The sequence below is a fragment of the Eurytemora carolleeae genome, unplaced genomic scaffold, assembly GCF_000591075.1.
Source record: "Eurytemora carolleeae unplaced genomic scaffold, Eaff_2.0 scaffold96, whole genome shotgun sequence".
NCBI lineage: Eukaryota > Metazoa > Arthropoda > Copepoda > Calanoida > Temoridae > Eurytemora > Eurytemora carolleeae.
This window is the reverse complement of record NW_019396134.1, coordinates 328743-341845: the sequence shown is the minus strand read 5'-3', so window position 1 is coordinate 341845 and position 13103 is coordinate 328743. Positions and strand designations below refer to the sequence as shown.

Here is a 13103-nt window from a genome sequence, read left to right as displayed (position 1 = left end):
GAATGAATACCTATTTATATCGAATTCAATTATGATTTAGTATATACATTTAAGTGAAAATGCAATTATAAATAGTTCTTTTTAACCCCCTTCAAAAGTAAAGGTAATGTAATGATGTTAAAAATAATGTATATTTGCAGTGTTCTTTTTGTCTACGTGTTTTTACATATATCAATTTGCTACTGATCAAAAAAAAGATCAACAATATGTTCAACCCAAAAATCTACTAAAGTTTCCCCCCAGCAAAATAAACAATTTTTAAGTACTAAGTGGGTGCAACAAATAAATGGCGAACAAATATTCATTTAAAGGTTTTTTTCTAGACACACTGTTTAATGGAATAGAGCAGTCGAGCAGAGGTCTTCCAATATACAAATTGCATTTACTCACTTCAGATAGAAATAAGAATAGAGAGGAGTTAATGGAAAATTGAGTATGATGGGGGGGGGGGGGGATTCTAGATCATGACAAAGTTCTATACAAATACGTGTGCTGTTACACACCAAAATCACTGCAAACTAGACTGGGGGAGAAGATCAAATCTATGTGTTATAACTAGTATGACGTTGTGACCTCGTACGTCATCTAATTCTGATTTTATGCAAAGTATGAGAAGACCAATTTTTTTCCGTTTATATATTAAAAATTTTAAAATTGCATTTTCAATTCTCATCAGTCATCAACAAGAGGAGTTATGATTGTGAAGTGGAGTGGGTTTGGATGGTCTACTCCATAATGGAAGAAGAGGGGGGGGGGGGTAATTGACCTATCTTCATATCATGTAATTGAAATAATGTTGCCCTTGATGCGAAGACGAATATTCAGTGAACTGCAGAGTGTGTCCAGTCGACTGTGTAAGTGTATGTTGATCGTTAAAATGGTTACGCTTCGTAAAGGAATAATTGGCAATCAAAATATTAAATTTTTTAACTTTTTATTGCACAAATTTGTCGGCCAAAACACCTAATATTTGTTGTTTGTATTATTGAAAGAAAGTATCATAACAGGGAAACCGATAAACAATAATAAATAACTTTATACTATTTATAAAATATAGATAATAGATACATGGTTATTTCATTTTTATGTTGTATGATAAAAATCATGCATTTTGTGAAAAAGAAAAAGTTAGGTCTTAAAAACGACTTATACCGAAGAACGTAGCGTCCATACAAATTCAGAAAGTTGCAACATTCAACTCGGATCGTAAAATAATCAATATAATTCCAAACAAATCATTGAGATATTACAAACAATAATCATCTACAATTTTTCGACGCATTCGTAAATAGTTGATATTTCATAATATTTTTTTATTTTTCATCATCTGAGAGTTACTTTTGAAAACATTTATTCCAGTTTCGATGATTTTTGATAATAAAGAAGACAATTTCATATTTTCCAGGAATGTTCAAAAATCCAGCGCCAACAAAATATTATTTAAAAAAATAGCAATAGATAGGAGTAAGATTAGTAGCGAACAATTAAGTTTTTATTTTTCGTCGTAACTAGTCACTTTAAATTCAGAAAAATGAACGATATATGGACATCAAACAAGATATTCTAATAAAAANGTAACTGTTTAGGTAATAATGTCAAGGGTAACTGTTTAGGTAATAATGTCAAGGGTAACTGTTTAGGTAATAATGTCAAGGGTAACTGTTTAGGTAATAATGTCAAGGGTAACTGTTTAGGTAATAATGTCAAGGGTAACTGTTTAGGTAATAATGTCAAGGGTAACTGTTTAGGTAATAATGTCAAGGGTAACTGTTTAGGTAATAATGTCAAGGGTAACTGTTTAGGTAATAATGTCAAGGGTAACTGTTTAGGTAATAATGTCAAGGGTAACTGTTTAGGTAATAATGTCAAGGGTAACTGTTTAGGTAATAATGTCAAGGGTAACTGTTTAGGTAATAATGTCAAGGGTAACTGTTTAGGTAATAATGTCAAGGGTAACTGTTTAGGTAATAATGTCAAGGGTAACTATTTAGGTAATAATGTCAAGGGTAACTGTTTAGGTAATAATGTCAAGGGTAACTATTTAGGTAATAATGTCAAGGGTAACTGTTTAGGTAATAATGTCAAGGGTAACTGTTTAAGTAATAATGTCAAGGGTAACTGTTTAGGTAATAATGTCAAGGGTAACTGTTTGTTTCTCCGTAGATTTCAAATCTTTATAAGATAACAAATAGTTTTCAATCGTTTCTGGTTAGACGTTAACTTTTAAAGGGAATGCAGACGACTTTTTTGGTTATTCTACGGTACATTTTTGTGTTGAATGACATGTTCGATTCACAACGGTGCTAATTGATTTGTGATGATTATTAGATTTTCTGGAAAGATAACTTTTGGATTTATGCATCAAAGAATATGAAGGAAATAGTCAGAATTAAACACTTTTTTCCTTATTTAATGGTTTAAAATTTATAAATCGTCCGCTAAATTTCAGAATGGAAAAATGAAGACGACGAGAATTTTAGTGTTTATATATTTTATCTCTGCGAAAATATTAATTTCTGCGAAAATATAACGGTAAAAATAGATTTACATGGGTTCCGGCTGAGCCTGGCAGAATTCCGTCTATGTTACTGAATTTTATATTTATTTTATACAGAGGGCGAATGTCGTGAACATGGATCACATTGGACTGCAAAGGTTTAGCCTAATTAAATCAAATCGAATTTCTCTACTTATATAAAAAATTAAGAAATTCCGCAATATTAATTACGTATTTTCTTCACAAAAAGTTGTTATCTATCAACGCTAAACTTACCCTACAAATACCTTTTAAAGATACTCCTGTACAATGCAACACTAAAGAAATTTTTTATGATTTAAAATCTGATTTCTTCGAGCTCTTTTTTTATATACACTTCTGTATAATCCAACACTAAATAAAGTTTATATGATTTAAAATCTGATCTCATTTAGTTCCAACGTAGAAATCAATACTTTAAGTTAACTAATGCTTCCTTTTACTAATTCAGTACGAACTGAACTCGAACGCCTCCTGAACCTGCGGATAACCGAGACATACTTCACCGCAGCAAAGAAACGGCCGAGCCACCAGTTAACGGAGATAAACAGAGGAACCATGATCTCACAAGATACGACGATTCGGGGTTTACACTATCCTATTTTATATATTTCCTAAATTTTAACAAGGATCCATCAATGGTCCTTGCTTTTAAAATGGGAAACTAGCTCCCCAGCATGTTTATATTAAAACATGCACAAAGTTATTTGTGGCATTTTATAACAAGAGATAACACATATTATTGTTTATATCTTTAAACCATTATACCCTTGCCTTAAGCTTAGGTTGTTTTTAACCTCATTTCTAACGAGGAACGGTCAATGTTCCTCGTTATGAACATTCCTTCCCGTGTATGTTTATGTGAAAGCATGCACACTGTTAATTATAGCATTTTTCAATAAGAGATAACACACACTGTTTTTGTAGTATACCCAAGTCATACCTCACAAAAGTATGCTATCCTTTAATATATAATAAAGTTTTTTTTTCAGAACTGTTACTTTGTCAACACTTTAATCAAAAATTACTAGAAATCCAAACATGAAAAAACTTGTAAAAAAAATTGTATCCGTAAAATTCTAGATTTCAACCTTATCAATTTATAATTGTATGTACACTATAACATCTCAAAAAAGTTTTGTGTTGAAATTAACAATATTAACAATCATGTAAACTATAGTAACCTTGATACTTGAATAAATATCTAGATCTTAAAAAATAATTTCAGTGTTTTGTGGTTCTCACTGTATGTTCTACATGAAACCTGAAACTTTCCAATTTCTAAAGTCCCATGCTCTAAATCCATAGAATGTAAATCCATTTTATTTGATTTTACTGGCTGTCAGAACACATTTAGGTCTATAGTGATGAATTGACTAATTTTCTATTTTCTAAACAGATCTCAGTACATGGTACACCAAGAATACAATAGGATAGTGTAAATTAGTTTTTATTTTCGGGGGGTGGGGGGAGGGGGGCAAGAATATACATTTTTTAAAACGAATTTTGAAAAAGTCTAAATTGGGGGGTATGGGATCTGAAGGGTAGGGGATTTTGGTAAGGGGAGTCCGGAGGGGAAGGGAACTTGGGGAGGGAGGAAATTAGGATTCTAGTCAAAGAGAATAGAATATATATTAGAGGGGAATTTACTCGAAAAAAGTGTGAAACGGCCATTTTGTTGTACTGTTTCCATACTGCATGTGTACTTCACATATTTGTGCTATATATTTTTTTGGGCCCTGGAATATCATTTTATAGAAAATCTAAAATTATTGTTAAAAGAAAACCAAATTATGCAATACGCTGGTTTCATGATTGACCAATGATCATTTCACATAGACTCTATGCCTTCCACTTTACAAACGATGATTTTCCGTTATAACTATAAATCAAATGATGTTTTTTATTCACCTGATTCATTATAAAGTTTATTTAACAGCTTTAAAAAAAATCGAAATTGAAATGGATAGTCTAGGGAACAAACTGTATTAGTGTACTCTACTGCATATAATTTGTGAAAATTTACATGACTTGTACGCTTTGAACTCCCTTTTAGCCTGAAAGGGACTGAAAAAATTCATACCGAGAGATTCGCTAAATTCCCCTCTAATATATATTCTATTCTCTTTGATTCTAGTGCATGGTTCCCATCGAACTTATTATTTCGTTACAACGCTTTGAAGTTTTGTAGGAAAAGACATGAATTTTATATAATTCTACCTGACGTAAACAAGTTTTCTAAACATTCAAATTAAGTTTAAACCAACGAGGTTATAGTATAAAGAGTGATGATGTACGCTAATCCTTTACTAATTGTACAGGCCGTGTACTCCACTTTCAAAGGTCAACCTGTTACAGTACTTGGGGGTATTTTTTATGCCACGTATGTTCAATTGGTCCTCTATTTATAAGAGTGATATCAGATTAAGAACGGAAGAGGAAGGAAGAGGACTTTAAAGTTTAGGAAGGGGGGGTAGCCACCCTGGCTTAAACTTGATAATATTGCTCCTAAGATATCAAGAAGAAGATGCAACTTAGATAATATTTTCATGAAATTTTTACTTTTCCGGAATCCGCCATTTTAAATTTCCATCTATCTTTAAAATCTAAATCTGATTCTCTGTTCTAGCTAAATATTAATCACATTGAACGTTCGATTTATTAAGTCAATTAATTAACTCTTTTGATTTTGTTAAAAGCTGGCTGATGAAACAGCTGATTTGAGCGGCATTATCCATTTAGGTTTATATATTTATTTAGTTTCAGAAAATTGTTAGAAATGGAGGGGCCGAGGGGTTCAGAGGCGCGGGGGGGGTTAGAAAAGAAGGGAAATGTGAATTGGAAAGAGAAGGAAAAGGGGAAAGAGGAGAAAAGAAAAGGAAAGAAAATGGGCAAAATGAGAAGAGAAGGAAAGAGGGGGGGAAAAGAGAAAGAGAGGTAAAGAGTGGGCAGGAAAAGAGTGAAAGAGAGGAAAGAGAGAGAAGGAGAGGGAAAGAGAGGGAAAGATAAGGAACGAGAGGGAACGAGAGTGAAAGAGATAGAAAGAGAAGGAAAGACAGGGAAAGAGAGAGAAAGAGGGGAAAAGACAGGGAACAAGGGGAAAAGAGATGGAAAGAGAGGGAAAGAGGCGGAATGACAGGGAAAGAGAGAGAGAAAGAGGGGGAAAGAGAGGGAAAGAGAGGGAAAGAGGCGGAAAGACAGGGAAAGGGGGGAAAGACAGGGAAAGAGAGGGGGGTTTAATTACTAACACCATCTGTTTGGTTTCATATCTTCTGATAAACCATGAACAGAATAACAATAACAAGAGTATCGCTGCTTCAGCACACAATCAAATATTTAACACATTTTATGGAAAATTTGAAATAATACGTGACAACTGCCAAAAAACGACATGAAAGATATCCAGTTTCTATCTGTGCATTCTATGCATAAGGAATAGTTTAATTTTAATGAATGTTAAATCAAGTATATAGATATTTGAAAGAGATGGTATTATAGGATTTAAAACTTTTTTCATTTTTTATTTTATTTTGCACTTCAATTTTATAACATAAATCCCATTAACCTTTTTCCATTTATATATTTCAAAGTTAAAAGAAGAAGGAATCAATGCTTTTACAGAAAAAAATTGCTTTTTATTAAAATTTTTTATCATTTTTATCATTATTATTTTAATGACTGTACAAAAAATTTCCTACCGTATTTTCTAAAGGAGTTCGGCCAACAATCCTCAATTCGCCCATTTCGAATTACTTCCGGCTTCTGAAAATTAAAGAGTGAATTTTTGATAAAGTAATTGAGTCTTAGCCACAAACTAAAAATTTCTAATCCTGATATATTTGCAACCTGATTGAGTAAACCTTAGATATTTCAAACTTCGATCTAGTAGAATTCATAGTTTGAAATATCTAATACATTGGGTTACCAAGATATAGGAATTAGAAAATCAGAGATTGTGCAACGACTTATGATATTTTCGTATCAAATCCTTTAAAAGGTAGAGTAAATCTTTTGTTAGATGAATTATTTTTAACTTCAAAATCTTGCCAGTTTGAGAAAATCTCATATTGAATATTCCATAGATTGAATTGGATTTGCGGATTTTTAACATTGATATTTTAAGAGTTTCTTTCTTTTAAAATACGAAACGTTCCAATTTTTGTTAGACAAATATAATTATCATGAATTAAAACAAATTCAAAAAAATTGACAGAATATAGTACATACATTAAAGGACACCCTTTAGATAGAAAGATATTTAGGTGGGAAGTATATATGGATGGGAAGAGAGATAGATAGATGGGAGGAAAGATAAACGGATAGAAAGATAGATAAATGGGAAGAAAGATATATAGATAGAAAGATAGATGGAAAGATAGATAAATGAGAAGATATATAGTTAGAAAGACTGATGGGAAGTATAGATAGATGGGAAGAAAGCTAGATAGATAGAAAGCTAGATAGAAAGATAGATAGATGAGAAGATATATAGTTAGAAAGACTGATGGGAAGTATAGATAGATGGGAAGAAATCTAGATAGATAGAAAGCTAGATAGAAAGAAAGAAATATAGATGGGAAGAAAGAGAACCCCAATGGTTTGTTGAATAAAGAAGTGTGATATATTGGTTTGGTGGTTGAGGCTGAAAAAAGAAGTTTAGCCACATGGGTTTCACTCGAATATGTGTAAGCAAAGTTTTGGAAAAAAGCGGCCCCTATAGGTAGAAGGTTATAATCAGTACAAAAGAAGATTCTAACCTATTGTATGGAAGTTTATAATCAGCACTAAGGTAGGTTCTGACCTATTGAATGGAAGCTTCTTATCAGCACTAAGGTAGGTTCTAACCTATTGTATCGGAGGACCTCATCTGGATATTGGAGGTTATAACATATTTGTGGTGTCAGATGTTCTAATCCATGTTATCGGAGGTTCTAGCCTGTAGTATCGGACGTTCTCATCTGTGTTATCGACATTTTCAATCTGTGATATAGGAGGGCCTAGCCTGTGTTATCTACATTTTTAATCTGTGATATAGGAGGAGGGCCTAGCCTGTGTTATCTACATTTTTAATCTGTTATATAGGAGGAGGGCCTAGCTTGTGGTATCCATGAGGTGCTAACCTTTAATATTGGAGGATTTAACCTGTGTTATCAAAGGTTCTAAACTTTAGCATTGGAGGTTCTATAATTTGTGGTATCAGAGGTTCACACCTTTGAATCGGAGGTGCTAACCTTTGAATCGCAGGTGCTAACCTTTGAATCGGAGGTGCCAACCTTTAATAAGGGAGGTACTAACCTATGGTATCTCATGGGATCTAACCTGTGGTATCGGAGGCGGTATCTTAGGAGCAGCTAGTCCAACTAATGCAGCTGCTTCTGCTAGTCCACTTCCAGGTCGTCCTCCTGTTAACCCACTTAGAGGTCGTCCAATGGTCAAGCCACTTGATGGCCGGACTATTTCTAGTCCCCTCGGACGATCTCTGGTCAAATACCTTTCATCAAGAGTCGGCGATCTGAAAATAGGTTAGCGTAATGTTAATGGGACTGTCGTTGCATTTTCAATGTGACCCTCGCTTTTATGAGGCATATTCCCGATTCACATTGGTACCTTTCATCAACATTATCTTCTTTATAATAAAGCTCTTTGCTCATATACAATATACAAATATATATATATATATATGTATATATATATATATTTTTGTATATTTGCATATATGTTAGCTTTAGCTGGCCAAACGGCTGGACCAAATTGGTTGATATTTTTTTTAGGGAACCCAGGGTATCCCGGGGGGTAACAAAGGCTACAAAAACCGATTTTTTTTTCTTCTGAATTCCACGGGCAACGCCGGACACTTCGGTTTGTTTTACATGGATATACAAACGGCAATTTAAAAATTTTCTAAAAAATGACCTAATTTGCCCACTTTCTGCTCCTCGGGAGACAGCATCTTGTCGAATTCTATCCTCCGGTCGTCTCATACTCTCCTGCATCCTGTCCTTCGACCTCCGATGGTTGTTGTGTATTCTCTCCTCCGATCTGCTATGGTTATCATGAGTCCTGTCCTCTGACCTCCGATGGTTATCGTATCCTCTATCCTCCAACCTCTTTCTGTTATCTTGGAAATTCCTCCCTGATGCTCTCATTGAATGATCTGTATTCATTCCCTGAAAAAAGGTTCGATACAATTGTTATATCATTACCGGATGTCCTATACCATTACCATTGACAGTTTAACTTTGGCATTTTGGTCTTGCAGAACTAATAGTTTGAATTAAAAGTCTTTAAGCATTAGAATTGTAAAGATATAATGAATATAGAATAAGGATTTGAGGCAAGTAACGCAAGGGTTACCTCTTGTCGATCCCAAGTTTGTCTGCTTGAAGAAGATCCTCTTGCCTCGCGATCTTTAGAGGATCGAACACTTTCTCTGGATCGAATCTCTCTTGAGCTGTCTCCATCCTGTCTGGAAAATCTTGTATCGTGTCTGGATCTTATCTCCGTATGTTCCTGGGTACCTGGAGTAGATGTGAATCTACTTACTTTTTCCACTTCCCCACTTAACCACCGGTGATTGCCTTAAAAGTTAAAGAGACTGTGAGCGTAATTTCAAGTGACCCTCCATGCAAAAATAGCAATGCCCGAACCACGGTACCCTTTAAGGGAGTTTTGAACGTCAATTTGCGCTCAAACTCAGGATTTACAGATCTTTAAAAAATTTTATATGTTTCAAATGAATCCGGAAGAAGTTTTCCACAACACTGCATACTCAGTTCATCTACCTTGCATAGCCGGTCACTCCCTTTAACCTTTATCTGATTAACAGTGTAAAGATAATGTCGTTTTTCTGAGTCAAAAATTCACTTTTGTTGAAAATAAAGCCACAAATAAGTATAAACAGTTTAAATGATCAAAAACCTGGATATCTAAATTATACTTGATCAGACAAAGTTGTATATAGGGTACCGTTGTAAATCGGACAATGCCATCTTTGCATGGAGGTATGGTCACTTGAAGATGAAGTTACGATCACATTCCCTTTATAATATAATCGAAGAATATAATCGAAGAATACATAATTAAAGCAAGACTAAGAATACTGCAAGTCTAAGGAAATATTTTAATATTTTTCGACGATTACGTCCCCATCAAATATGATTATGTACGACTTAAAGGACAAAAAAAACTGGAGGCTTTCTGACCACAGAAGTAATTTTTTTAGACATATGTAGTTCAATCAATTATTGCTATTTATTAAAACACTTCTCTTCAACTTGAACAAATGGAAGTAGTTCAACTTCGTGTACGCGGTTCAGCTAATTCTAGCTATATACTCATTAAATTCAACCTCTGAGCATTTTTTTAACAACTATGGATAAAAACCTAAACAAATTACTCTGAAATATTACTTCATTATTTTCAAAAATATTTTCCAAATTGGTTTTTACCTCTCCCTTGGTTCCCAACTGTATCCTCTAAACCTCCATTCTACAAATTTCAATTAAAAATTTGTGGAAAATAAGTTTGATCAGTTTTTGAACCATATTTGTCGATAATCTTATTTTTTGAAAATTAAACTTCTTTCGATTACATTTATAATTTCAAACTGTCTAGTCAGGGCATTAAATAATATAGAAAATATTTGTTTGAAATTGATTATTGAGAAAAATGAAGAAACCAACAATTGTAAATAAGATTTTTTTTTCAATTTTCTTAGACTTGATGCTTATATTTTTGTATTGCAGGTGTTTTCAACTATTTTGTCCTTTTTTGCTGTACATCAAAATACAGCTTTTTAACAAATGTTGGTAATTGTAATTGCCCCCTTGTACCCTGTTGTACTTTGAATTGTACCTGGTGTGAGTACAATGAATCCTTGTACATAGATTCAATATCAAGGCTAGGTTCTGTATTATGATCTGTACTTGTCTCTGTACTGCTGTTGAACTGTAGCTGTGCATCTCTGTACACTCCGTACATATCTTCACTCTCCTCGTACTGAGAGTTGGATCTGTAAAAAAACGCAAAAAATGTTTAAAGGTTAATCATCTTCATTCTTAGCTAGTTCATACTGAATATTTATTTATATTTGACTAATGTTAAACATCTATTTTTATTATTATTCAGTGATAACTAGAAAACAAAAAAATAGGAAGACATCATTAATCATTACTTAAGTGTATTTGATGTTCTTAAAACAATAATAGTTTTACTAGATCACAAATTTAGTGAAATACACAGCACAATTTTCTGTGTTTCGTGCACATTGGACTTTTTAAAGCTATAACTTGATAAAATATAAAAGTCGTCTTCTTGTTTCAGAGTTTTCTGGTTATCACTGTATACATTCATAGAAAACATTGGTCAGTACAGATATGGGTGATAACAGCTGTTTTAAATTATAGGCCATACATAAAAAATTTTAAAAAGCGAAGATAATAATTGGTTAGGAGAAAATGATGGTATAAGGGGAGGGAAAATGATGGTATAAGGGGAGGGAAAATGATGGTATAAGGGGAGGGAAAATGATGGTATAAGGGGAGGGAATATGATGGTATAAGGGGAGGGAAAAATGAAGAAATAAATTGACGTAATGTTGATTTGTTAAGTAATTTGCATATCACAGAAAAGGGGAGCATATGTAAAACAAATAAAAAATGTGAATGTTGAATAATTAAAATTTTGTGAAAATGTTTTCTGCACTGACACGAGTAACCTTGGTTAGTGTCGGCCAAGCATGGAATTTATATCAATTAGTTATTTACAAACAAATCTGCATGTCAGGCGCGCATGCCTAACTAATTTTAAACAGGGCGTCCCTGAGCACATGCAAAATATTTTAACGTTATTTACCAAGAACATATCCTTTTTTGTTGACTTATGGCTTTCAAACATTTTTATTCAATTTGTTCACCACTTGGAACTCAACCTAGTAGCACTGCAAACCAAAACGCAAAAAATATCAACGCTTTGTAAATTACTCCTTTTACAATTAAGCAGCTATGAAACCAGCCCAATGCATTTATAAAATGTATATGCCTAGGGCTACACAAAAATGTAAGTAAGTTGGTGAGGTATTACCAAAGGCCATGGCGTTGCCATACTTTACAGTCGAGGCTGTCTAAAAACTTGATGACTAACTATCAAAGTTGTCTAGCTAAATCTCAGTGGTAGATTTTCTGTTAAATTGAATTTATCTTAAAACCCTACGCTTGACTATTCTAGAAAGAGTCCATTAATCTATGCAGCGCATAAAACTAAAATGCAACTTCTTATATTTTGTTTATGTACAGACGCTAATTATAATATTATTCAGAAAATGGTGTTGAAAAGTGAGTTTTCATGTTTTTAATTAACTATTTTCTTAATATTTTCTCATTGTGGTTTAATTTTTCATTAACATGTTTTATTCTATGTTTAAAAAAATTGTAGCCTTAAAACTGTTGTGAAAATAATTACACACTAGTAATTATGCCACCAACTTATCTTTTTAAATCCCAATATCTTTCCATTCTGATACACATTTGTTAATGCAAAAATCTTAGTTGAATTTTCATAAGTTTCTCCCATCGGATTGCAAAGCTATACGGATTGAAACATTTGTTAGTAATAATCTACATAGCTTGAATTAATATTAAAATTACCTCTTCGAATTGTTTTCTTTCTCACGGCTCCTCGAATGTTTGTGCTTTCTATAAAAAAAGATTTTTTGCACTTTAAAGTAGTTTTCTTTAAATTTTTTTTTTGTTAAAATTCTGAATGAAGATTTGTGTAGTATCTATGTGTACCTGTTGTGAGGGTGATGTGAGTGTTTATGTGTATGTTTATGTACCTGTTGTGAGGGTGATGTGAGTGTTTATGTGTATGTTTATGTACCTGTTGTGAGGGTAATGTGAATGTTTATGTGTATATTTATGTTCCTGTTGTGAGGGTGATGTGAGTGTTTATGTTTATATTTATGTACCTATTGTGAGGGTGATGTGAGTGTGTATGTGTATGTTTATGTACCTGTTGTGAGGGAGATGTGAGTGTTTATGTTTATGTTTATGTACCTATTGTGAGGGTGATGTGAGTGTGTATGTGTATGTTTATGTACCTGTTGTGAGGGAGATGTGAGTGTTTATGTGTATATTTATGTACCTTTTGTGAGGGTAATGTGAATGTTTATGTTTATTACCTGTTGTGAGGGTGATGTGAATGTTTATGTTTATGTACCTGTTGTGAGGGTGATGTGAGTGTTTAAGTTTATGTTTATGTACCTGTTGTGAGGGTGATGTGCATGTTTATGTGTATGTTTATGTACCTGTTGTGAGGGTGATGTGAATGTTTATGTTTATGAACCTGTTGTGAGGTTGATGTGAATGTTTATGTTTGTTTTTATGTACCTGTTGTGAGGGTGATGTGAATGTTTATGTTTATGTGAAGCAGAATCCATCCCTAGAAATGTTCCTCAGCTAGGGGTTGAACAAAAATGTCTAATTCCTGAAAGAAAAAGTTATTGACAGAAAACTATTAACCCTATCCCTGCTGGGGACATGAAAACCAGGATACGCTGGGGGTCAATTTG

At 33.2% G+C, this 13103-nt stretch overlaps 1 protein-coding gene across 1 annotated transcript in view; it reads right to left on the bottom strand.

Moving 5' to 3' along the window:
* LOC111695966 (uncharacterized) overlaps positions 1-13027 on the bottom strand; it is a 38987-nt gene extending 25960 nt beyond the window's left edge. The window contains exons 1-8 of the mRNA XM_023465459.1: positions 12922-13027; positions 12181-12228; positions 10391-10547; positions 9985-10024; positions 8891-9114; positions 8450-8703; positions 7856-8048; positions 6235-6298 (exon numbers count right to left, since the gene is read on the bottom strand). Of these exons, the coding sequence (XP_023321227.1) occupies positions 6235-6298; positions 7856-8048; positions 8450-8703; positions 8891-9114; positions 9985-10024; positions 10391-10547; positions 12181-12228; positions 12922-12971 (1030 nt within the window). The 5' untranslated portion in view covers positions 12972-13027. The remainder of the gene's footprint in view (positions 1-6234; positions 6299-7855; positions 8049-8449; positions 8704-8890; positions 9115-9984; positions 10025-10390; positions 10548-12180; positions 12229-12921) is intronic.
* Between the last annotated feature and the right edge of the window lie 76 nt (positions 13028-13103).